This window comes from Arthroderma uncinatum (genome assembly GCF_011692745.1).
Source record: "Arthroderma uncinatum strain CBS 119779 chromosome Unknown scaffold4, whole genome shotgun sequence".
NCBI classification, from domain to species: Eukaryota; Fungi; Ascomycota; class Eurotiomycetes; order Onygenales; family Arthrodermataceae; genus Arthroderma; species Arthroderma uncinatum.
The window spans coordinates 2,589,367-2,613,995 of NW_022983866.1; the positions used below are offsets into that span (position 1 = coordinate 2,589,367).

At 53.4% G+C, this 24,629-nt stretch overlaps 9 protein-coding genes across 9 annotated transcripts; 3 read left to right on the top strand and 6 right to left on the bottom strand.

The window, feature by feature from the left end:
* Positions 1–148: 148 nt before the first annotated feature.
* GIQ15_06139 (uncharacterized protein) lies at positions 149–1,709 on the bottom strand (the record flags this gene model as incomplete). The annotated part of the gene is made up of 3 exons (XM_033553556.1): positions 149–505; positions 781–1,535; positions 1,595–1,709. The coding sequence occupies 3 exons, from the start codon at positions 1,707–1,709 to the stop codon at positions 149–151; spliced, it is 1,227 nt and encodes a 408-aa protein (XP_033404700.1).
* Positions 1,710–2,931: 1,222 nt separating this feature from the next.
* On the bottom strand, positions 2,932–5,070 carry GIQ15_06140 (protein kinase activator Bem1; the record flags this gene model as incomplete). Its single annotated transcript, XM_033553557.1, has 3 exons — positions 2,932–3,921; positions 3,969–5,012; positions 5,065–5,070. The coding sequence occupies 3 exons, from the start codon at positions 5,068–5,070 to the stop codon at positions 2,932–2,934; spliced, it is 2,040 nt and encodes a 679-aa protein (XP_033404701.1).
* Positions 5,071–6,123: 1,053 nt separating this feature from the next.
* Positions 6,124–7,709, bottom strand: GIQ15_06141 (SAC3/GANP domain-containing protein; the record flags this gene model as incomplete). The annotated part of the gene is made up of 3 exons (XM_033553558.1): positions 6,124–6,337; positions 6,384–7,623; positions 7,670–7,709. 3 exons carry the CDS (start codon positions 7,707–7,709, stop codon positions 6,124–6,126), a joined length of 1,494 nt encoding a protein of 497 aa, XP_033404702.1.
* A 289-nt stretch (positions 7,710–7,998) lies between these two features.
* On the top strand, positions 7,999–9,840 carry GIQ15_06142 (uncharacterized protein; the record flags this gene model as incomplete). Its single annotated transcript, XM_033553559.1, has 3 exons — positions 7,999–8,099; positions 8,145–8,277; positions 8,341–9,840. The coding sequence occupies 3 exons, from the start codon at positions 7,999–8,001 to the stop codon at positions 9,838–9,840; spliced, it is 1,734 nt and encodes a 577-aa protein (XP_033404703.1).
* Positions 9,841–10,863: 1,023 nt separating this feature from the next.
* Positions 10,864–13,374, top strand: GIQ15_06143 (basic proline-rich protein; the record flags this gene model as incomplete). Its single annotated transcript, XM_033553560.1, has 1 exon — positions 10,864–13,374. One exon carries the CDS (start codon positions 10,864–10,866, stop codon positions 13,372–13,374), a length of 2,511 nt encoding a protein of 836 aa, XP_033404704.1.
* A 543-nt stretch (positions 13,375–13,917) lies between these two features.
* Positions 13,918–15,069, top strand: GIQ15_06144 (uncharacterized protein; the record flags this gene model as incomplete). Its single annotated transcript, XM_033553561.1, has 1 exon — positions 13,918–15,069. One exon carries the CDS (start codon positions 13,918–13,920, stop codon positions 15,067–15,069), a length of 1,152 nt encoding a protein of 383 aa, XP_033404705.1.
* Positions 15,070–15,894: 825 nt separating this feature from the next.
* Positions 15,895–16,475, bottom strand: GIQ15_06145 (FKBP12; the record flags this gene model as incomplete). Its single annotated transcript, XM_033553562.1, has 5 exons — positions 15,895–15,940; positions 16,025–16,045; positions 16,109–16,169; positions 16,218–16,282; positions 16,342–16,475. The coding sequence occupies 5 exons, from the start codon at positions 16,473–16,475 to the stop codon at positions 15,895–15,897; spliced, it is 327 nt and encodes a 108-aa protein (XP_033404706.1).
* Positions 16,476–18,843: 2,368 nt separating this feature from the next.
* Positions 18,844–22,519, bottom strand: GIQ15_06146 (putative Amino acid permease (Can1); the record flags this gene model as incomplete). Its single annotated transcript, XM_033553563.1, has 6 exons — positions 18,844–20,348; positions 20,399–20,552; positions 21,026–21,092; positions 21,470–21,714; positions 21,773–22,300; positions 22,361–22,519. The coding sequence occupies 6 exons, from the start codon at positions 22,517–22,519 to the stop codon at positions 18,844–18,846; spliced, it is 2,658 nt and encodes an 885-aa protein (XP_033404707.1).
* A 1,332-nt stretch (positions 22,520–23,851) lies between these two features.
* Positions 23,852–24,409, bottom strand: GIQ15_06147 (uncharacterized protein; the record flags this gene model as incomplete). The annotated part of the gene is made up of 1 exon (XM_033553564.1): positions 23,852–24,409. The coding sequence occupies one exon, from the start codon at positions 24,407–24,409 to the stop codon at positions 23,852–23,854; it is 558 nt and encodes a 185-aa protein (XP_033404708.1).
* Positions 24,410–24,629: the final 220 nt, after the last annotated feature.

Sequence of the window (24,629 nt, forward strand, 5' to 3'; positions counted from 1 at the left end):
CATGTACGTACGGAGTAGTCAAACGAGATTCCCTCTAAAGACAAGAATCTATGATCTATCCATTGTATATACAAGTAAACCAACGCCCATCTATGAGCGTATCTATAAACAACGGGGTGCAGACCCCCAACGAAGAAAGTAGGAAAATTTACATGCTATCCTCTCTCCACTTACTTCTAGTCTTGTTCCAGGCTTCTTTATCCTCTCGGCCATGCGATTCATCCATACCCACTCCCAATCCCTTTTCAACCCACTGCTTACTCTCCATCTCAGCAAGACGGGATAGTGCTCTGGCAAATGCAAACCTCTCTTCGTCTCCGCTAAAGATTGAACTGGATTTAAGTTGGTCCATGGATAAGCCGAGGTCGTCCATGAGATTGCGCATATCGTCTTGTAGCTCGGAGTTGGTCGAGGATGCATCACCCTTTGAACTGGCTTCTTTTATATCGTCCTCTGATAGGAAAAGGTTACGTAGTGGGACAGCACTGGTGAGTACGAGCTTTGCCTGCTTTCCGCGTTAGATAAAGGAGCCTTATAAAGAATAATGATGTAGACACTTACCCTACTCTCGTACACTGCGTCAATGAAGGTAATGAACCTTCTGGCTAGATCTCGTTCGTGAAGGCCCATTGCCGGGACATCAGTGATGATGAACGAGTTATAATGGTTCATGAGTTCTATGTAGTCTGCCGCTCCCGTTGCTCGACCAATTATTTCATCGAATGCAAACCTCGCAGCTCTCCCTGAAGCCTGTGGTACAGGTACATCACGACCCCATACCTGATGGACAGCAGGGTGCGGAGGATCATCCTCGAAGTCACCGAGATATTTGAACCATTTCTCTGCATGGTGATCTGCCGCCACGCCTAGCGGGTAGTGATAGACGCCAGACGGCGGTCGAGGAATCTTGCGGTAATCCGTGGAAGAGTTGAGGTTTATAACAGTTAGTGCGGTCTTGAGCAGGTGGATACAGGGAAGAAACGACTGGCGCTGTATTCCGTTTTTATACAAATCGTCTGGATGGCGGTTGGATGTAGTTACGAGGACAACCCCGTGAGACATGAGACATTCTAGCAAGCGGCGTAGAATCATCGCATCAGCCACGTCGGTACATTGGAACTCGTCGAAGCAAAGAACGCTTGATTTCTCAGCGATATCTGCGGCGACGAAGGGGACTCCGTCAACGTCAGCGCCTTGCGTTGCTTTCACTGCGAATAACCGCTTATGAACATCTTGCATGAAGTTATGGAAATGTATCCTGGTCTTCGAGGTGATGTTTGGAGGAAGCGTATCATAGAAAAGGTCCATTAACATGGTCTTGCCGCATCCGACATCGCCATGCATATATAGTCCCTTGGGGAGGTTGGAAGGTATCTGCGTCGCCTCGGCTGGCTTGGGGGTATTATTGAAGAGTAAGCCGAAGAAGGAGGATTTGGGTGGTCCGGCATTTAGCGATTCAAGAGATGGATGAACTACGGCGGGCGCCTTATAGTCCAGCAGCATATCATGAAGGTCTTGGAGATGCTGGATGATTGCTGGTACAAAGTTAGTATATGTTCATACGTAGGTATATAACCAAGAATAGAATACATACCCCTCTGATGGTCGTCGTCCCTCAAATGGCCTGCCTCTACCCGGCTTTCGTACTCCTGCAGCGGCCCGTACGTCGCATCTGCTACTTTCCCTTTCCCATTCACGGCCGTCGCCATCGTCCTCGTCGACACACCATCCCTTCTCCTTGCCTTTATAGGTTGAATCGCATTCCGCGCGCTCGCACGAAGCAAAGACGAGCCTCCATAGCTTCTTATCTGTCTGCCAGCGGCAGCTCGACCTAAACACGATGCGCACACTGTGTTCGTCCTGGTCGATGTGGTCGCTGACGAGGCGTGAAGAGACGGCCGGAGCGCATGAAACGAGCGTATGGCAGGCCTCATCCTTTTCTTATATCCCCTCCTCCTCTCTATTTGCGAAACCGGCTGTTTATATCCACCTTCCAAGCCATGCAGTTATATCTATATCGGTTCGAATTGGACCGGCGGTCCCCAAGCATGGAATATAGGCGTCAACGAGGGAAGCGGTGCGTTTATTCAAGCCGTAGCATGCGACGTATAGCCTTTTAACGAAGGAGAGTCTGGATCTATATGTAGAGAGAGAAGAGCGAGAGATGCGACGTGTGTCTGTATATAATCGTATGGTTTAAATGTTGAATCTTCGAACTTCAAATGAAAACGCCACACTTTCCTGTTTGGGACTAGCGCTCCCGTGCTCTTGCCGAGGCTAAATATATAAAAGTAGAAGATATAAAGATGTAAAAGGAAGAAGTTATAGATTATAGAGTAAATAGTAAATAATAGATAGTTATTAGGGTAGAAGATACACATGCAATTCATCGCTGTCAGTATGAAACTTTTCCCCCGCTCCATTCCACAATAATACTTCAGAATACAAGAGGATGGTTCGTTAGATCGCCAGATAATGATAAAGGAGAAAACATGGAGAAACAAAATAGAATAGATTGAAATGACCATTAAGAAAAGAACAAGACCCTAGCAGCCATGACAGAAAGACATAGGAAATACAAAAGCGAAAGAGAACGTAAGACATTGGGATTCTAAAAACGTTGCATAAGCCATAGGAAAATTCACGCGTCAGTAAAAGGGGAAATGGAAAGGAAAGGAAAGGGGGAGCAGGTTAAATGACAGGTATATGCTGACAGAAAGGGTGTATCGGTAGATTTGAAAATATAGAACAGAGAGATGAAATGATAACAATAGAGAGAGAGATCCGAAGAAACGCCTCAGAGAGGAAAAGCAAAGAGGTATAAGAGGGAAACCCAGAGGATAAATGCAAGCAACATAGGGAAGCGGAAGCAGGAAGAAACGGGTGATAGGCGTAGCAGGTAATATGGTAATAGTAGCTCTAGACGAGAGATTATGCAATACTGACGTAGAGCATCAGCTTGGCGTTTCGGCGAATTGCAGTTTCCAAATCGATATCGTTTAGCAGTTCGACGAACGAGTTGGACGGTTCATCCTTGTATCGTACTACCATTCCTTCGTCGACCTTGAGACGATCTCTCAGTTTATCGACCAGTTGTCGCAGGCCGATGTCGTCCGGAACACGGATAACGATGATATCGTCCTGGAAGAAGACCTTGATCTTTATTGCGCCTGCGCTTTGGGAAGAGGGCATCTGGTTATTGAATGAGCTTCCCTGGCGGGACATCGATGGGGCCTGATTTTGCTGCTGCTGGCCAGGATAGCCTGGTGTTTGAGATACTGAGCCCTGGCTTCGTTGGTGGGTTGGTCGTTGGGACTGATGGTGGCCGGCTGGGTTGGCGCCGTTCATCTGCCCCTGGGAGGACTGTCGAGATGCGGTTCGCGATGGGTTGTGGCCTGAAGACTGCTGGGAGCCGCTGGAGAGTCGGTAATCGTCCGACATGACGGCGGGATCGATTTCGAAATCACCTGGTCGTGGTGCGAAGAGCTGGCGAACGAGCTGGCAGCGCGAGATGTGCGGTGGCATGGCGAGCAGTTGCTTTACGTATTCGTCTAGGCTCTGTCGTCGGCCGTTGGATATGGCGTTTGTGACCTGGGTTACGGGACCGGGCATGAATGGGAGAGTGCGTTGGCCGCCCCTGTTGCCAGCTTCGTCTTCAAACTTGGAGAGCAAGGCGATCTGGAAGTCGTAGAAGTCGTGGTAGTATCGAGCCAGCTCCCACCACCTACCGTCTTCCATCTGCACTTCGACGACATACCAGTATTTGTCGTTATCAAAACAGTACCGTGGGATCGATGCGTGGATCGGAATAGGGACTTGGTAGTGGCCTTGCTGCTGGTAGGCTTGTGGTTGCTGCTGCTGCTGTTGCTGCTGCTGCTGTGGATAAGCCTGCTGCGTCTTGCTCGGGTTTCGTTGATGATTCTAAGTCGGTCAGCGGTGTGATATGGCATGATCCAAGGTCTACTTACATAGTCGTTCCCGCTGGGACGTGAATTGTTAAGACTCATCCTCTCGAGATCCGCGGCCGCCTGCTGAGCTCCGTTCTCGAACTTGCCCAACGAAATCGAGCTATTCTTATATTCGGCCGTCATCTTCTTCCACTCCTCCACCCGGGGTACGCCAGCGCGCCTGACGGCCTCGAGTGGGTCGGCAGCAGACTTCCCCGTGGACATGTCTCTGATCTCGATAAAGGAAACCGGTATCAGGCCCGGCCCTCCCAATCGACCGATGGGCTTTGCGACAAACCATTCGGGGTTCGACTGCGCGATGACAATGATGGCCTCGCCGGCTTTGGCCTCGAGCTCGTCCGGGCGTTCGGCGTTGAAGTCGTACATGACGATGCCGTAGACCATGGCCCCCGAGCCCTTCCCTAAGGCCGACATGCGGAACTGGGCTGCCTGTTTGGTGGTGTTTGTTGCTTCTGGCGTGGCCTGGCTGCTGTCCGCGAAGCCCGAGTCGTGCGCTGCCTGTCTGGACTGCTCTGGCGGCGCATGCAGGGAGTCGCCGCTGTCTCGCTGGTTCTTGCCGATGACTTCGAAGAATGCTACGGGCACGAGTCCGCGGGCGTTGGGGAAGAGCGGGTTGCAGGCCTCGTACCAGTTCAGGTCGTCTTCCCTGCTTATGACGTGGAAGAAGTCTCCCTTGCTGAAGGCTAGTTCCTCTCGCTTATCGGAAGCCGGGCGGTAGTCGTAGAGCGCTTTTATAACCTGTTCAAGGTATGGAAGTAAGCAGAAGAAAGAGAGAGTTAGGAGAGATGGAGCGGGCCTCTGCAAGGAATCCACCGCCCGCCGCCGCCGCCCACCGGTCAGGGGTAGGGCGAGGGGGTTGAGCGCGAGCAGCAAGAAGCGAGACGGCCAGACGGCCGGACGAGACAACGAAGAGGGCGAACCTACCTTCTTGGGGGGCAGGATAGCAAGCGCCGACTTGGGCGTGATCGAGACATGCGACTTGTGGTCTTTCTCGCCCTTGAACGAGCGTCTGATGGCCTGTCGGGATTTGAAACCATGGGGGCGCTGGTTAGCCGCAAGCAAACGCATGGTCAGGCCAAGATGCAGGGCCACTCACCTTCATCGTGTCGGTCAGCGCGGCGTCGCGGTCGTAGCAGTCGCCGTGTGTTCAGAGCAGTGTTCGTTCGTTGCAGTGCAGAGGATGGTGGCAAGGCCTCGAGATGTTCCAGCTAAGCCCAAAGGTCGGAAAAAAGACTTAGTGGGAACAGAATGCTCCGTACGCTGGTCAAACAGCCGCCTGTCGTATTGCTGTAACCCTCAGTGTTTCGTCGACCTGATCTGCTCAACTGAGATGCTGTAGAGGATAGATGCTGTGCTGAAGACAGAAACTAGAGGATAGAGGATATGATGCTGGTATACTGAAGAGGACGATGCCGATATTAAGGTAGAGGTGAGGCGCAGGCCGTCAGTCGATCGCGGGGTGTTTGGCGTGCGATCTCTATCCTCGTCTAGACAGGGTTCCGCGATCGCGCTAGGCCGGCCGTATGGATACTCAGACTATGTAGTAGTTGTGATGTTTTGTAGTTGTAGTTGAGATGTAGTTGTAGTTGTGATGAGATGTAGTTGTGATGTAGTTGAAGTTGAAGTTGAGGTGTAGAGATGTAGTTGTTGAGGAGTCGCGATTTGGTGCAACTGCAAGTCGTGCCTGAGGCTGACAGCCCTGGACAAGAACAAGCTGGTCTACGTGCTACGAGGTGCCAGAATAAGATGATATGATGAGCTCCATTTCTATTCGTATAAACAGCAAGCCACCAGCAATATCGACCGGGAACACCCTGTCTCCTCCGCCTATCATCATATCCGCCATCACCAGCGTGATAGCCAGCTACCCCTGAGGAAGGCTGATTCGAGGGAAAAAAGAAAAAGAAAAGCCCACTCCGTGACTCGCATCGCGTGAGCCGAAGGAAGAGTTTTGCTTCCCGACTTGGCTTCCGTTTCATATCTCGGATCCGCCGCCCATACCATATATACCAAAAGGGACTCCAGACTCCGATGTGCAGTCGCAAGTCCATAGCCGTAACTCCGTCAGTCGCATGAAACAAGATGCTGGATATAAGTGAAGTGAATAGTGAAGGAGTAAAGTAAAAAGTAGATAAAAGAGATCGATCGGATGGAGTTATATCTGGCCCTTGATGTCAATGACTCTGTGGGCATCGTTCTTGGCCTGCTCGAAAGCGAGACCGCATTTTCCGGTGAGAAGCTTGACGCCGTCGGCCCTCTCTTGCAGCAGGTGCTCTGCAACATGGTCCAGGACGAACCGCGCGCTCTGCTCGTCAGACTCGAAGCCCAGTTCCTCCGTAATAAATCTTATATTCACCTCAGGTTTATACCTACGCTGGTCAGCCATATCATATGCAAGTAGAAAGGGAGACTCACGCTTTACAGATGCAGGCAAGGGCGGAGAGACGCTCGCGCTCGACGAACATATCCATAAGATACGCTCCCATGTTCGGGGTGTCGAGGTAGAGCTGGAAGAAACGGTGGTAGTTGCCGAGGGCCAGGGCAGAGCGGACCTCGAGGGCATGGCTGACGGCCGGATCAGCTTTCTCTGCGGGGGTTAGATCTGACAGGGCGCTATTGATCGCTGTCCGATTGCGGGTGTAGATGAAATAAAGAATACGATACGCTTTAAACTCCATGGGATGTCCGCCTAGTTTCATCGGGTATAACCCTTGAAGCTGCGTCTGGCACTGGTTATACTCACCGAGGTCGCCCTTCTCGAGCGCGATGCGGGCGTGGATCTCATACACGAGCACGGTGAACTCGTTCTTGATGTGCTGCACCGTCAGATCCTGTCTGAGCGACTTGAACTGGTCGCAGATGTAGCCGTAGTTGTTCTCTTGCTTCCACTTCTTCTTCAGCATGTCGAGGGTCTTCCTCAGCACTGGCAGCGGACGCACATTGTCCGGGTTAGGAGCGGCTGTCAGGCGGAGATATCGCTTCTCCAGCGCCTGGCTGCGCCCGATGACCGGTCCCTCAGGCGTCTGAGAGCCGTCGTCGTGCGGGGAGTAGGTTGAGGGGGACTTGAACTTGGTAGGGGAAGAGGAAGTTTCAAACCGTCGTTTCCTGCTCTCTAGATTATTGTTAAACTTACTGCTTGATGCCATCTTGCCGTCGCTCTCCAGTCGTCTGCGCTTGTCCGACTCGCTGTCGTGGAATTTACCAGTTCTCCACGGCGGCGGCTCGTTCGTTGCTGCTGAGACAGAAAACTGACACCTGGTGTCGAGTTCCGTGCTGATATCAGCGGACTTTCTCTTGGGCGAGGGCTTGTCGTTTCCGCCTGGTCCGATAGACAGCATGTCCGTCACCGAGGCGAGGGCGGCGTTCCTTTCGTCCTGGATGATTTGCTGGGGCAAGGGGAGGGTCTTCCAGTCGATGGCTCCCAGGTGGTTAGTCTCCGCGGCTCCGGTGATGATCTGCTTCAGTTTCTCTTCCATGTCGGCGCGGGTTATCCCTGGGATCTGGCGTTCGGGGACGAAGCTGCGCTGCACGTAGTCCCGGACCGTGGCCGGCCACTCGACCCGTTTACGCATCTCGGTGGCTGTTGTCGAAGCTGCTTGTGAGGATGAGTTGCGGGTCAGAGTACGACGCGCCTGGACTGGAGTATAAGCGGTGGCTATGAATGTTAGCAGGATGAATGAATTATCGAGGAGTAGACATACCAGTAGAAGCGGAACGCCACGGAGGAGTTGCTGTGTTCATGACGTATAGCTACGAACGCATCAAATGATAAGGAGGTGATGAAGTTATGGTGATGAAGGTGAGATGATGAAGTGTTGAAGTGAAGATGTTGAAGTGAAGATGTTGAAGTGAAGATGTTGAAGTGAAGTGAAGAAGTTGAAGTTGGATGAAGTGTGTTTCGCTTCACTTTGGCTTAGCGCCACCCATACAACATATACAACATAGACACATAACAGCATAACTGATAAATATAACGAGGATAGAGGATAGAGGATAGAGAATAGAGTACAGGAAAGAAGATGAGTGCTAGATGTTCTTCCAACGTGTCGACCTCACCACCGCCCTCCGCCCGTCTCTGCTACCAGATGAAAGCCTGCTCTTCGTCCAGGACGCCGTCGGGCTGTATGAAGGGTGAGCATCCAACTCCAGCAAGAAGAAACACTCTAACAGGCATAGGAAATACAAAATACCCAACTACCAGTGTGGCCATGCCTACCTGACCTCTCATCGGATATGCTATGTCGACGTCGAGGACCGCCAGTGTTCCGTCGCCATCGACCTGAAAGATGTAGACCGCATCGAGTTTCAGGTATCTCTCTATCTATATTTATATCTATATTGACTATGTGCACTGTATATTAACTACGTGTAGGCGAGGTTTTTGAGGTCTTCGCCCAAGATCAGTGTGCTGCCGAAGAAACGGCGTGCTCGACAGGGCATCTCGTCTGCACCGCACTCGTCGCCTCTGAGGGTGTCTTCGCCGGCAAGGACAGGCAGCATCGGTGGCATCGGCAGCATCACCAGCGATGGCAGGACGGCGACGTGGGTGTGTCCGATATGCTCGTTCTCCAACCCGGTGCCGTCCAACTTTGACCCGTCTGCGACTGCGACGGCCATCCCGCCGTGTCTGGCGTGTGGCATCAAGCCGCCTCTCACCACCGTCTTGAAAGCCGCCATCGCATCCGCAAGGCCTCCTCCGACACCTGTATCTACATCTACACCTATATCTGCATCTACACCTACGACGTCTACGACGTCTACGGGGGAGGCCTGCCCGAGATGCACGTTTGTTAACCACCCGTCCCTCCAGGAATGCGAGATATGCGGTGCAGGACTGCAAGCGTCGAGCCGCGGCAGAAGCCTCTCGCCAGGCCGGGCAGGCTCTCCGGCACCCTTCCTCACCTCGTCGAGACAGCTGGAGAACACCGAGATAGTCGAGTGCATCAAGCTCTCGTTCCGAGCAGGCGGGGAGCGAGCGTTCCACGAGCGACTGAAGGGGGCACTCATCCAGCGCAAGTGGATTCTGCAGGACGCTCCCCCCATCCCCAAGTCGTTCAAGCCGTCGGCCGGAGACAGGCTGGAGGGCGGCGGCGGTGACACGACACTATCCACGGCACGATCCACGGCCGTTGGGATTGCCGGTCTGGAGCGACGAGGGCTGGAGACGAGAAAGAACAATGAGGCGGTGATAGGCGGCGCCTTTGAGGACCTGGAAGCGCTGATGGCCTCCGCCAAAGAAGTAGTCGCCCTGGCTGAATCCTTCTCGCGCGCCGAGGAACAGGACGAGTCGCAGTCACAGTCTGCCGTCCAGTCCGCCGCGGCGCTGGGCATGGTCACGACCAAGGACATGCTCGGCTCAACCTCGAGCCTGTACATCTCCGAGCTCTCGCGCAACCTGGCCGAGTACCTCACCGACGAGCGGCAGGCCATCCTGCCCCAAGCCGGCGGCATCATGAGCCTCATCGACCTGTGGGCGGTCTTCAACCGTGCCCGCAACGGGGTCGAGCTGGTCAGTCCCACGGACTTCTTCGCCGCGGCCGAGCAGTGGGAGAAGCTGAGGCTGCCGGTCCGTCTGCGCCGGTTCAAGAGCGGCCTGCTGGTGGTGCAGCGGCACGACTGGACGGACGAGCAGACGCTCCGCCAGCTAGAGGCCTGGTTCGAGGAGCTACGGCGCGTCGCACCCGAGAGCGAGGTGGCCTGGGACTGGCGAGCGTACGGACGGGGGGTGACTGCGTACGAGGCCGGGCAGCGCTTTGGCTGGAGCGTCGGCGTCGCGAGCGAGGAGCTGGAGATGGCGGAGGACCGGGGCTTGCTCTGTCGCGAGCAGGGCATCGAGGGCCTCCGCTTCTGGTATAACCATCTCCATCCATAACTATAACATGGACTATCAGGCTAGAGGCTGTTAAATTGCGGCGGCCCGAAGTAATCTATCCCTGCATTAACACGAGGATCGACGCTCTTTTCTTTCTTTTTCTTTCTTTTTCTTTTATTTTTTCTTTCTTCTTTCGTCTTTCTTTCTTTTTCCTGCCGTGTGCATGCCCATAGCCAACATCCAACGGTGACAGGCAGGAGACAGGCAGGCAGGACAGGGAGACTGACAGGATAGATGGACAAGTATGCGGATATAGACAGGGACCGTATATCTCTCCTATTCTCCTATAGCCTTGACCATGACCACGACGTATCTTCTCCCTATACATCTCCCTTCTCTTCTCTTCTCCTCTCTGTATCTCTGTATATCCTTCTTCTCCTCTCTGTGTCTGTCTGTATCTCTGTCTGTATCTCTGTCATCCTCTTCTCCGTGTATGTATATCCGTACTCCGTATAGTCTGCACTAGACCAGGGGCCGTCAGGGGTCGTGGATGTTACATCGCTGCGTTGGCTTCCTCCTCCTCTTAGCGAGGCCCTAGTGGTTATAGCCTTCTTCTTCCTTTCACCTTGACTCTATCCTCTCTTCTTTACCTTGACCTTCTCTCTTCATCCTCTCCTCCTCTCCCCTCGACTCTCCTTTCGTCTCTCGTTTGTCCCTCGTTCGCCTCTGGCACCACGCTCTTTCTGTAAGCGCCCATCACCCCATACGCATCATCACCATACGCATCCCATCGCACCACCACATCAAAGCACCACATCAAAGCACCATACGCATCACATCAAAGCCGTGAATAGTCGCTGATAGTCTCGTGTCTCAGTTCCCGGTCATAATAATAGAACGCTGCGGTTGATGTACGGCCCCAACTCCACCCTAGCCTCCTTTCTTTCATCCTCTTCTCTTCATCCTCTCGACTTCCCATCTGACCATCGCAGGGTATGATCGTAGGCGCCGTCGAGGCATCAGTCGCTCTTTAGGACCAGTTCCATCACGCTCTTTACCTTATCCCATACCATAATTAATACCATGCGCCCGTCTACCCTCCTCGCGGCCCTGCTCGCCGTCGTCGCCGTCGATGCGGTCGACCCAGCCGCCAACAGACCACAGTACTACTTCCCTCGCCTCGTCAAGCGCGAACTCGACCGCACGCCATGGAACAAGCCCAAGAGAGAGGTCGTCGTCGTGCCCGTCACCGTCCAGGTCAGGCCAGACGGCAGCATGGTCACCCTCAGCGACAGGCCTAACGTCTATAACGCCGCCATGCAGCCTACGGGCGCGTCCCCGAAGGATACCACCGTCTCGACCACCACGACTTCTGCGGCCACTTCTGCGACGTCCAGCTCAGGCGACACGCCGGCGACCAGCTCGCCCAGCCAGCCTAGTCCGGGTGGCAGCAGCAAGATGAAGGGTCCGGGGAACACTCCAACTGCCACTCCAACGGGTACGGACACGACTCCAACGGGTACGGACACGACTCCAACGGGTACTCCAACTGCTACTGAGACGCCTGTCTACACTCCGCCGACTGAGTCTAGCTCCAGCTCCAGCGTACTCATACCGCTCCCCCCGATTCTGACCCAGACGGACTCGGAGACCTCGCACACCATGCCCACGGAGGCTACTCATGCTACAGATGCTACTTATACCACGCCAGAGGCATCTCATACCACGCCAGAGCCAACGAGACCAACTGGACCAAATGAGCCGAAGATGCCTACCATGTCTCCCTCTGAAGGTATCAGCCATACCGGACCTGCGACTGGCCCCAGCAGCGGCATCGAACTGCCTACTCTCCTGCCTACTCTGGTTCCTACGTCGGCCACAGAGTCTCCAGTGCCAAACACCACCAACACGATGACTGGACCTGCTACTACTGCCATTCCTACCACCACCGGCGGCTCTGAAGGCATCACCTACACCGGTGGTGGTACGGGAACTTCTGCTCCAGCCTCCACCGGTATCCTGCCTACCCTGCTCCCCATTCCGTCAAGCTCTGGCACTGAAACGGGTACTAACACTGCTACCGGCACTGCTACTGCAACGGGTACTGCTACCGGCACTGAAACTGGAACTGGTACTACTGCAACTGGAACGGCCAGCACTTCAGGCCAAATCTCCATCTCTATTCCAATTTCCATCTCTGTCACTGCGTCTGCCACCAACACCGGCAACAGCACCGGCACTGACTTCCCTACCTACACGCCAACTGGAAATCCTGCCACCATCACCGGCTCTGGCACCGGCACTGCTACAGGTACTGCTACTGGCACCGGAACTATGACTGGCACTGGCACTATGTCTGGATCATCGAGTCAGCCTACAGAGACGTCTGTGACTTTCCCCTCGCTCTCTATTCCCTCAGGAACAGAGACTACGGCCACCGGCACCGCTCCCTCGTCCAGCAAGTCGGGTGTCTTCCCCCCTTCCACCATGATGAGCGGAACAGGAGTCACTCCCACGCCCACCGGAAGCTCGTCGACCAGCGCATACTCCTCCACTCACTCTGGCTCCGGGTCTACGTCAGACACTGCCTCGGAAACCACCATCGTCAGGCCCTCCACGATGCAGACGGTCACCACCACCCGCCCTACCTCCTCGCCCTCGCCCACCACCACCGCGCCCATCTCGACAAACACCGAAACCACCCTCTCCGTACCAACCTCGATTCTCATCCAGACCTCCACCGTCACCACCTCGACCGTAGCAACCCAGTCGCCCAAGCCGCTCCCACACATGATCTCTCCGCCAAACGCCCAGCCACCACCTCCAAACTCCCTCCTCATCCAGCTCGGTTTCAACGCCTCCCTCTCCTACGAATTCATCTCTGGAAACACCGACGCCGTTGCGCAGGTCATCAAGTACGTTCCCATTGGCGTTTCCTACGGCCTCGACGTGGACACCCCGTCCACCCCCATCGCCGGCATCAAGCCCTACGACCTCGGCACCAAGAAGGGATACACCACCGCTACCGTGCTCGTCTACATTCCCAAGGATCTGTACAAGCTGCTCGCCTCCAGCCTGATCACCGCCACGTCCAAACTGTACTCTAACCCAGACACCTCCGTCCGCACCATCATGAGCATGATCGATCCCACCATCCCCCTCCTCCCCGGCGGCGCGTCCGGCCCTGGAGGCAGCGGTCCAGGCTACCCTTCCACCGCTCCCGGCTCAGGCGGTAGCGGCAACGGCTCTGGATCCGACGGTGAAGACAAGGGCGCCGGTCCAGGAGGCTCCGGCGGCTCTTCAGGCATCAGACCCAGCTCTGTCGGTATCGGCCTCGGTGTCGTCGGCGGTGCAGCCCTGTATGGAGCAGCCATGTTCTTCGTCGCACGCAGATACAGGAAGAAGCGCAACCTCCACCGCCGATCGGACTCCCTGACCAGCGGCATGGGAACTCCATCACCATACCACGACGACCGCGCCGGCAGCCCGGTAGGCAACGCAAGTGTAGACGATAGGTATTCGAGAGCTGGTAGCGGCCGCACGGCCCAGATCAGTGCCCCCGTCATGGCAGAGAACTCGCTAGGCTGGAATTAAATCCGTCTTCCCTTTTTCTCAAGGCCATCTATAGGAGCCATCTATGCATGGGAATCCTCTAATCTTATCCTCAACTCTCTACATCTCGATCCACCTTAACCTTCTGTACTTGCTTTACGTGTCGACGTTTTTTCTTTCTCTTCATAGATAGCCGGATTTGGCGGCAGCTACCTACCCTCCGTACTCTGGTCAGCTATCAAATTTTTGTACCATCAACGCTCCCTGACAAAAAACCATCACCACCACGGATCTACAGTTAACCCCCTAGTTTGCATTGCATTCCAGTTCCCTAACTTCTACCCTCTACCTTACCTTTATCCCGTTTCGTATGTTTCCCTCGATCTGCCGTTACTTACTTCTATTCTCCCCCTTTACCTCCTTATTACAATATAACTTTAGCCACTTTACTTTACTTCTTCTGGCTACATGGTACCTTACTTGGCACTCCTAGATGCTTTTTTCTTTTTATCTTATGGCTGTATGTAGCACACATGCATTGTTCTTATGTCTTATCGTAGCCTCTACCTAAACATATACGTAGTCATGAAATCAAAGTGGACGGCGGAGAGCCTTCTCTCCCATCTCTCCTACGGATACTATACCCAAGACCAAGAAACGGTCGCCGTCTCGATACGCAACTCGGTCGAGCAGCCATCGCTTCTCCCCCGCGAGCAGGACAGCGAGTACGATACCTCGACCTCCTCGCTCGGCTCGCTGGACCATCTATCCCTCGAACTCCTACATCTCATCTGCGAGAAACTAGACGTCCAGTCTCTCGTCCGCCTATCGCAGACCTCTCTCCGCGCCAGAGCCGTCGTAGGCTCGTTCCCAGTCTACCAAGTGCTTCTCAAACATGCCAGAGCAGCCCTGACCAACCTGGCCGATACAAGACTGCTCTCCTTCCACCCAGCTACAACAATCTACTCCGCCCTCGTCTCCTCAGAGTGCATCTCATGCAAGAAATCAGGCGCTTTCTTCTTCCTCCTTACCTGTCGCCGGGTCTGTTTTCAGTGTCTACGCATCAACCCCGCGCTGTGGGTGATACCGGTCAAATTCGCCAGAAAGTGCTTCAAGCTGGATGATTCCCTCACCTTTCCTCCACCGGGTATGCCGGTCATGTATATCGGATCCAGACAGAGGCCCGTAGGCTTCGTCAGCGCGAAATGCGCACGACAGTTCTCCCTCTCCGTCCACGGGTCGATGGAGGAAGTTCATCGTCTCCAGGCCGCGGACGGTATGCATGCCTCTACGCTGATGGAAGGGTACTTTATGCAGTTTCTACGAGACGCGCCCCTTCAACCATTTACGCCAGTGATGTTATCGTCTACAGGCTGGTGGGAAGAGATATCTGAGTTCTACGTCGTGCTGGCGCAGGATCTGCCTGCTAATCGGGGCTGTTTGGTATTTCCGCCTTGGTCCGTTGCCGATGGGACGGTTGCGGATGGTCTTTGGTGTCGTGGCTGCTCTCGTATGGTGCCATTGTATAGACATGGTAAGCTTAGCTATGCGGTGCTGTCGAACATCATGCCTGATCTGCCGCCGGATGGCATCGAGACTGTCGAGGCGCTGTACGAGCGGGCGTCCTGTGCGAGATCGAAGGAGCAGTTTTGGAAGCATGTTGCTACTTGCTGGGGGACGAGGGAGGATATGCCTGATATCGAGCAGGTTATGAGACAGCTACACCTCTACGAATAACCACGATGCTCAGATGTAGTCAACAGGGCTCCTGTCGTTGTATATTCATTACTCGTATATTAAGAACAGATAATAAGAAAGCGCTTTTTGTTCTGCGAGAACGCAAAAGGCGACCAAGGAGAATCGAAGCAGAAAGGATCAAACATGCAGTCATCGCTGAAGGAAAAAGGGAAAGAGAAAAGAAATAGTCATGGCAGCATGAAAACGAGAAAACTAAGCCATAAAAGATAGACGAAAACAACCCATGCCGGCCAAGAAGAGCAGACCAGGGCCGCGAGAAGAATGGCAGGCGTATACGACGAGACAAAGCAAAGCGACGGCGAGCATGGTCTGGCCGACAACGACCTTGCGACGGACGCAGCGCTGCCTTTCCGAGATCCTCCCTCTGCTCGCCAACTGGCTCAGCTCCGTCTGCTGATGCCTTTAAGTTCGACCTCGCTGTAACCATCGTAAGCAGCGGCCAGATTAACCATGCGCTCAGGGAGAACGGAAAGCGGAAAACGGAGCAGAGGGCGGGCGCGTATTTCGTACATGCAAGGGAGACGGGACGAAACGAATGACAGAGGGAGAAGGATGGGAAAAGGGGGCAGGGTGGGGGTTCAGTTCGGGGAGATCATCGATTATTCTCCGTCGAATGAGAGATGTATGTAGCAGAGAAGAGAGGCGGGGAGAACTGAAAAATGGACGGGCAAGGATATCCAAGGGCGTCCTGCATAGCCGTCCTCGTCCAATGCGAGACACCCTGGCAGGTCACCAGGTGATGAAGATATAGAGACGAAATTGAGAGAGGATGAAGATGAAATTGAGAGAGTGAAAGAGAGAGACTTACAAGACGAGTGTAGAGTTCGGTGGTATTAGTCCGGGGAAGCCACTACGCCAGTTAGCAGTTAGCAATTAGCAGTCAACGCCACGCAGCCTGATGCTGTTGGGCATGCAGTTATTCACGGAGCCATACCGGTCGCCATATGCATAATCCCTAATCCAGTCAGCCTGATACGTGGACCGCTATACAGATATACAGATATACAGATATACATACCCGCTGATGGTCAGTATGCACTTCTCGCCAACTGTCATGTTCATCACGCCCTCGTCCCAGCCTAGGAGATGTTAGACCGTGTCTCTCGTTGATAGTGGACAATTCATACCTCGAATGACCTTGCCGATGCCAATTGGAGTCTTGAACTCTCCTCGGTCCTGTGACGAGTCGAACCTGGAGCGAGTGCGCATGAGCAGCAGTTCTACAAGAGAGAGGACAAGAGGCCGACATACTGTTTCCCCATGTTGTGGTATGTGGCTCTGCTGGGGTCGTAGAGACAGCCGCGATAGTCGATGACAACCTCGTCCCCCTTGATGGGCCGGTCGACGCCGTTGCCGTTCCTGAGGACTGTCTTGGTGACGCCCATCTCTGTCGCTGCCGTCGTGGGTATTATTGTAGTCGACGTATTAATATTATGTATAGGTATAGACTGTATGCGTCAATTATCGCTATAACGATGCAACGAGGGTGATTATGACGATGACAAGACGACGACTGAATATTGAGATGACAATATTGAAGATTGAGATTGAAGATATGACGGAGCAGAGGTCCAGGCGACACACTACTCTATATATCTGCTGCTCGCGCCTGGCTCGGTCTTTTTCTTTTTCCTTTTCCTCTCTCTTCCTTTTCTTTTTCCTTCTGCTTTTTTGTATTTTGTATCTTTTTTGCAGCGTAGACGTGACTAGCGAGTGACAGGGAACAGCCCACGGCGGGTGGGAGGGCCCAGCGAAAGCCAAAAGTCTGGGGCAGAGAACAGCCGCAGGGTTTCTTCGTTGCAGGTGGCTGCGCTGGTCACTGCTAGTTGGTGTTGATAGAGTCCGGGGACGCTCGCTCAGACCACGGATAGACGTAGACAGATGTAGACATCACCAGCTCTGGCAGACTGAGTATCGTATGTAGCCATCAGACTGTAAACCTGCCATCGACATCGTCATCGCCGTCATATGTTATATCGTATATCGTCAGTCTCCTGTCTATCTCCTATCTCTGAGCCGCGAAGCTTGCCCCCATCCTGTTCCCTGCTGGACGTTCTAGATCGATATCCACCTGGTGTTTTTAGTTTCTCCTGTCGCAGGGGCCGCGAAGTCACAAGCCCGTCCTATAGAACGATGGATGCACCGTGTACATGGCCCTTGGCGAGTATCCCGGCTACGCGAGGACTGCTTCCTGTCGCGTGTGGCGTGAAGCCCCAGATCGACCACGGAGAAGGTGAAGTTGCCATATGCAATGGCATCGACATACTCCGTACATCAAGTGGCATCCTTCTCTGGTAACCAGTCAGCATCGTTTCGTGTAGTCTCTTCGTCGTTGTCGATAGACTTGTATGAACATAGCTCGGAGTTCCCTTTGTCCGACTCCAGTGTATATACGAGCGCCTATATCCCAATGTACATGCAGGTATAGCCTTGGTCGGTCCCAGAATATGTCATCGTAGGCCAATCTTCAACCGTCCCATGGGATGCACTGGCCTCGAACTCTCCTCTCACGCTGCAGACAGACATCCGTACAGTCGACGGACGATGGACGATGGACGCTGGGCCCGGGATCGATGCAAGCCACCTCAGCAAGACAGGCATAAGGGCCGGACGACGTGTTTATGCCTGTCGCTATCGTCTAAAAGGAGTAAACGACCACCTTCGATCGGGGTTATCACATTTATCCTGTCTTCATGGTCTGGCCTCCTGCACTCACCCTCGCATCCTGTACATCGCAAGCCTGAGCACTCTGGCGCGTAGGTATCAGCGCCGGATCATGTCCCGTCCTCCTGTAGCTTTGGACATGCACGTAATGACGCTCAGGCACTGCTCTCAGCGTTGATCTGTATATCCCCAGTATACGGAGAAACCCGTCTCTTGATATCCCTGCCTTTTCGCCTTCGACCTCCACGCAACTCGGCCCGCATGTATAAATAGCGGAAGACGGGTGGCAGCTGGCTGAAACTAAAATCGAAAGCGGCAGTCCATCACGCTGTCTATACATGCAGTATATCCTTCGAATCCATCTGGCCGGAGACGAGGGAGCGGTTCCAACTCGGTGCTGTCGGTGGCCTCCCTGCATCCGTAACGTTGCCGTCGACGATACCAGATATCCCGGTTGGCAGCTGAGGGTGTACGCCGGTGTCTAAGAGATCTAGAATTAGTTCTGGGCCCAGATCGGAAGCGAGGAGGTGATACCGCATGCTGGTGAGGCTGCCTATCGCTGCAAACGTAGAAGTCTGTCGCCAGTTTATAGATGCTGTCTGTCGTCGGAAGCTTGCGAAGACGATCGGCGTCTCTCAGGGTTGTTTCCTTGATCCTAACGATACTCTAACTGAGCCGCTGTCTATCAGTGCATTGATATTAACGGTGATAGTCCTTCTGATATAGTCCACTTAGCTACCCTTTGATCGCCAGTCTGGACGGACTACGTTACTATGGCCGGGTATTGCTTATAGCGTGTGGAGTCTGCATGGATGCAAGTCATCTATGCACAGTCCGTGGATGCAAGGAACTAGCTAAAGCACGGTCAATAGATGCGCCACCTCGCATGTGTAGGATTATGCTGTTAGGTTATGTGTTAGGGGTTATCTTGTTAGGATTATGCTGTTAGGGGTTATCTTGTTAGGGTTATGTGAGGTATGAGGAGACAGAATATATACGATATCTAATATTAAAGTCCATTGGATATATAAACAATAAAGTGCAAGTGCAAGCAAATATCAACACATGAAGAACCAATACAGTATACTCTTAACAGAACATCCGTGAAAGTCGGTGTTTAAGCGCTGGAAGGAAGCCCTGGGGACGAGGATACTCGGTGTCGTCCCACTGCTCGGCGTCGCATTCAAGACGGCCAGAGTCCAAATCAACTTCGTACAGGTTGATGACCTTAGTTTTAAACCAGAGCTTGTGGCCGACGAACAGGACAACGAAGAGGATCAAGCTGACGTATGCGATGAAGAAATTGGAGGTGTTCCATGGAATGAAGGCGGTGAAGCCCTGGGTGAAGATGATGAGGATGTTAAAGAAAAGGCCGTAGTAAGCTAGGAAGGGCTGGAGGGGGGCCTGGTAAGGTAGGCTTGTTCTGTTGATGTTGCGAGCAGCAAGGGCTTGCATGAAGCGAATGTGGCAGCCGTTGATGCAGGACCAGGAGATGAAGCCGGCGATACTGCTGATGTTCAAGAACCAGCCGAAGACGGTGCCGCCGTTGTTGGAGAGGTTGAGGAAACCGAGGAAGCCCATGGCGGAGGTGACCATGACGGCCATGATGGGGACACCGCCCCTGGTGGTCTTCATGAAGAATTGGGGTGCGCAGCGCTCGCTGGCGAGACCGACGAGGATACGACTGCCGCAGTAGACGTTCGAGTTGGCGGCGGAGAGGACGACTGTGAGGAGGACGGCGTTGATGATTCCGGGGAGGGTCTTGACGCCCGCGAGCTTAGCGGCGATGACGAAGGGAGAGGCAGAGGCATCGGTGTTGCTGGAGAGGAGGTTCTCGTTGGTGTGTGGGATGACGATGCCGATGAAGAAGACGGTCAGGACGAAGAGGAAGAGGATTCGGTAGAAGGTCTTCTTGATGGCGGAGGGGACGGCCTTGCGAGGGTTCTGCGTCTCTCCGGCCGCGATACCGACCAGCTCGGTGCCCTGGTACGAGAATCCGGCTTGGACGAGGACAGACCAGAACCCAAGGAACTTGCCGAGCGAGATTCTATCCTTGCCGATGACATTTAGCAGATACGGGGCAAACGCGCCTGGATCCTGCCAATACTTGAAGCCGATGTAGCCCTGGTCACCGACGCCGGCGTTCATGCAGATGGCGAAGAGCATGAAGCCGATGACGGTAATCACCTTGATGGAGGAGAACCAGAACTCGACCTCACCGTAGAAGTTGACGGGCAGGAGATTGAGCGCGGTGATGAAGGCCCAGAAGACGCCGATGAAGATGGCGACGGAGAGGTTCGGGTTCCAGAACTGGATGATCAGACCGGTGGCCGTGAGCTCGAGGGCGAAGGTGATGGCCCAGGAGAACCAGTATATCCAACCCATGGCGAAACCGAGACTGGGGTCGACGAAGCGGGTTGCGTACGAGGTGAAGGCTCCGGGGATGGGAATGTACGTCGCCATCTCTCCCAGCGACGCGATGACCGAGAAGACGATCGATCCGACGAAGGCATATGCTATCAGCGCGCCCGCAGGCCCGGATTTCGCCAGAGCAGAGCCACTACCAATAAACAGTCCAGTTCCAATCGTTCCACCTGTCGTCGTTAGCAAATAGCCAAAGAAGTAGTTATTCAGGAAGACCTACCGATGGCAATCATCTGCAGATGCCTGCTCTTGAGTCGCCTCTTGAGCTCGACCGCATTGCTGACGGCATGGTGCTTCTCGAGGTCGACGACGCCGGCCTCCTTGTTGTAGGCATCGTCCTGCGTGATATCGTCTACTTTGCCCATCCTGACTCGCTTGTAACAACCAACGTCAACGGCAGCGTGAGAAGAGTCGCAGACGAGATCAGGGCGGGGGACGATTCTTATGGTGAAGAGAAAATCCCCACTGGGGAGAAGCGCCGGGTATGGGTATGGGTATGGGTTCAAACAGACGGCGAACAAGCGGCCGAAGAGTTTTCCAGCAAGATATCAGACGGGACACCCCAGTTGCCAGGCTTCAGGCTGTAGGCTCACTCGGTTCAAACTTATTCTTGTGGCGAACCTGATATACCTAGGCCAACATACAACATGGACTAACATGCCATCGACGTCGCAGTCGCATCGAGCATCAGATTGGTTCTTCCATCTCAACGGAGAACCCCCTATCCCGTCGTGACTTGGTCGTCCTCGTATCCCCGGCCTGATCCCCCACATACGCTGGCTTCGCTAATTCATTCCCCGTTTCACCTGGGATCCTTGCTTCCCGTCCATCGGGCGTGACCACTTACGCCCTTTGGTGCCGTGAGGTGCGCCAGGCCGGTGGTGGGAATGCGGAGAGCCGGCGTGATAGGCGGGCTAAATATGGCGGACAATAGCGTGTTTCCCTGTCAGTAGTGGACGCCGCTGGAGGGTTGGTAGAGTCAGGGATGGACCATCTATGGGGAGGGGCTCGTTCGTACATTTAATTGAGGCAGGATATCTACATGGATGGCTACATGGCTGTTACTCCGTACATGCATGGCCTTGGTGATGCGACCTGCGACTGCGCCTGTTATCATCTGCTCTCCGTGTACGGAGTATATGCAGGGGACGGGACAAACCTCCCGGCGAAAGACCAAAAGAAGGCATAACCGTTACCTAATAGAGGCCGTTGGCCAATTGTCGAGGGCCAGAGACTATGTACAAACGACAACCATGTGCTTATCACCGAGATGGACCAATCCTCCGTTCACCCTTGCTGGTTCCAGAAATTCTCTCGCTTAAGGTCCTCCACGCTCAGGCTGCCTAGCTTAGTATGGGGAAATCGAGTATCGAGGACCGCGGCGGACGAATCATCGGGGCTGTAGGAGAGATAGTGCATCGTCGAGATGCCAGTAGCGTCCAGGAAGTCGAGGACGCGGTGGTAGTTCAGTCCGACCTGGGCCACGCCATGACTGTCGTCCGAGAGGCAAAAACGGCCCCCGCGAGCAAGGAATTCCTATTAATATCAGCCAGTACTCGATATATAAAGAATATACCCCGTAGATAGTGTTTACCTTGCATATCTCAGCTTTGGGGTAGGGCTCGCTCATGCCCTTGCGGAGACTGGCAGAGTTGAGCTCGATGAGGCCGCCATACTCGGCGATGAAGTCGAGGTTGCGCAGGATCTTCTGCCAGATCACCGGCCACTGCGTGAAGCTGCCGTCTGGGTCGTCGCTCTTCAGCCGTATCAGGTCCAGGTGGCCGACGACGGGCGGCCGGAGCTCCTGGAGCATCGCGAGCTGGTCGTCAAAGTACGTTTCAAACAGCTTCTCGTCTGTTCCGCCGGACTTCTCCCGCGCCTCCTGGTAAAGTGGGATGTCGTAGTCGATCGGGATCGTGTGTACATGATGGACAGACCCGACGAAGAAGTCGAACGAGTAGCTCTCTAGCGATCGCTTGATCAAACCGAGCGACGATGGCCTGATCCAGTCGATCTCGAATCCGATCGGAATATTCACCTGTAGCTTGTACTTCTCCCGTAACCTTAGCGCTTCCTTGAAGTAAGCCGCTTCATTCTGAAACCCTTCTTCTTCCGTAAAGGTCTGTGAAGTTCGTGTTAATATCGTGGCTCTTTTCAACCGTCGTGGCTGTGGCCCTCTCACCTCTTCCGGGTAGAAATCTATCTTCTCCCGAGGCATATGTTCGGACAGGCAGAACACGCGCATCCCTTGCTTGATTGCCGTCTGGATGACTTCTTCCAGCTCATCTTTGGCGTGGCCAGGGCAGAACTGGCCCGAATGGCTGTGGTGAGAGAACGGCATCTCGTCTTCTCTTCTTCTCTTTACTGCTTTAGAGTGGTGTTCACTCGAAACAACGAACTCTGCTACGTCGAGACATAAATAGGACTAGCCAGGATGAGAAACCGTCGTAAGCGAGCAGTTCCATGTGAACATTGCCCTCGACTCGATATCGGCGTCGTATAATGGCCAGGAACGTCCTCTTTGCTCGGTCTCTGGAGTCGCTATATTTCGGCCGTCCAGAATAAACAAACTGCTGCTTGTGATTTCCAATGAGACAGAGATAGTTTCAGCACGTGTGGGCCTGCATGGAAGAGCCTTTTTTATCATCCTTTTTTCTCGGCCAAGAAGTGACCCTGGTTTGGTTGTTTTGTGCAGGCATAGGAAGCTGTATCTTATAGCGTCTTATCACCGCCTTCCATGCAGCATTCTGGATATGCTTGGCTACGGACAAGTTCCATACTCCAGGCTACTTGCATCACTGTAATGTTATGTCAAGATGGGACCTGTTCTTGGCTGCTATCCAGCTTGAGTCGATCAGTATTGGCAGCATATGGATCAGTATTGGCAGATATGGATCAGTATTGGCAGCATATGCCACGATGCACCATCCTGGGACAATGGCATTCTTGGCTGGTTAAGAGCATCGGAAGACGGCATCCCATAGCATTTTAATGCATACTTATTGCGTGAACCCTGTATATCAGCGGTAGAAAATAGTCCGGAAATCCTAGAATTAAGTCGGCCAACATACCCGCTTAAAGGTCTGAAGTTGGGATAGTAAATTGAACTAATATAGGTTTCCTTCTAGATTAAGGGAGATGCACCTTGATTTTAGACTTTGCATAGCCTATTAAGAATAGAAGTCCCTGGACTGGTTTGCTTCGAGAAAGGGGCTGTCGTTGTCGGGGAACTCCCCTTAGTAGACTAAGGATTTTGCCGTCACTATATAGAACTTGCCATGTGTTTGATTCGAGACAGGCTAGACTAGCAGCATCTGCTAATGCGTGCATTGTAGCCATAAATAGGCTGCCAATACGCGCCTAATTTGAGTGGCGGTAGATCTTAACAGAGGATGAAACAGACCAACGCTACCACTCGTTCACTCTCTAGCTCTAGAGCGAGCCAAATTAGCGCCGTGTCGTAATATGCATTATTGATATCTGATAAGGCCGTGATGTATGTGATGCGGAGGTGCTATCCAGGGGTCATATGCAACTTGTTGGCACGTATGTGATAGTGGCGTAGTGAATCGGTAATGATGGCTTGGTATCCAGCCGATGTGTATAGGAGAAAGAACCTTGGATGAAATGGTAAGCCCTCGTGAGATCCAATGCGCGTTAACGAAATATATGTCTAGACGTCTTCATGGTCATCGAAAGGGAAATGGTTCCGCACTGCTTCCCGCTCCATCTCGGTAGTAGAGTGCTCTAAGAGTCCCGACTTGATAACCTGGGCAATCTCCCTCGACCTTTCAAAATGTTCATCATCTGGAAACCAGCCAACTGAATCAACATTCGCGAAGGCCCTCATCTCAGCAAACTCCTGAAGCTTCTCCCGCTCCTGGCTGAAATCGGTCATGCACTGGATAATCTCGTCCCCGGGGAACTGCACCGGACAGTCACCAGGCTTTGTGGACGACACATCATCAAGTTTCATGGGCCACTTTTGACAGGCCTCGATCATAGCATGCTTGAGCGATAGAGTGTCCCTTTCCCAGAGCGCCCCAGCTAGAGTGAAGAGCTTTGCTCGAAGCATAGCGTTGGAATTTCGTATAGCATCGAAATGGTCTGGTAATTGCTTCATCGTCAAGGCAGCGTAATGAAAATGAGCAATCTGTTTCCGCATTATTTCTTTGATAGATTCTTGTTCGGCTTCGCTCAACGTATCAAAATTGTCAGGGCGCTTGACCATCGGTTTTGCCAACGCTTCTGATGTCCAGATATGGTGCTAGTTGCGGGTATTTCGGCAAGATCTGGACATGAGGGGTCAGGGATATCTTTTCTAATTTGTGCAGTTCACGCAGGTAGCGTTCAACATGGAAACGGGGTTTGCCGAATTGTTCGCAAAATTTGGCCTCACGCTTTGCAGGAGCTTCGAGGAATTCCAAAAATGTATTCCCTGGTCATACAGT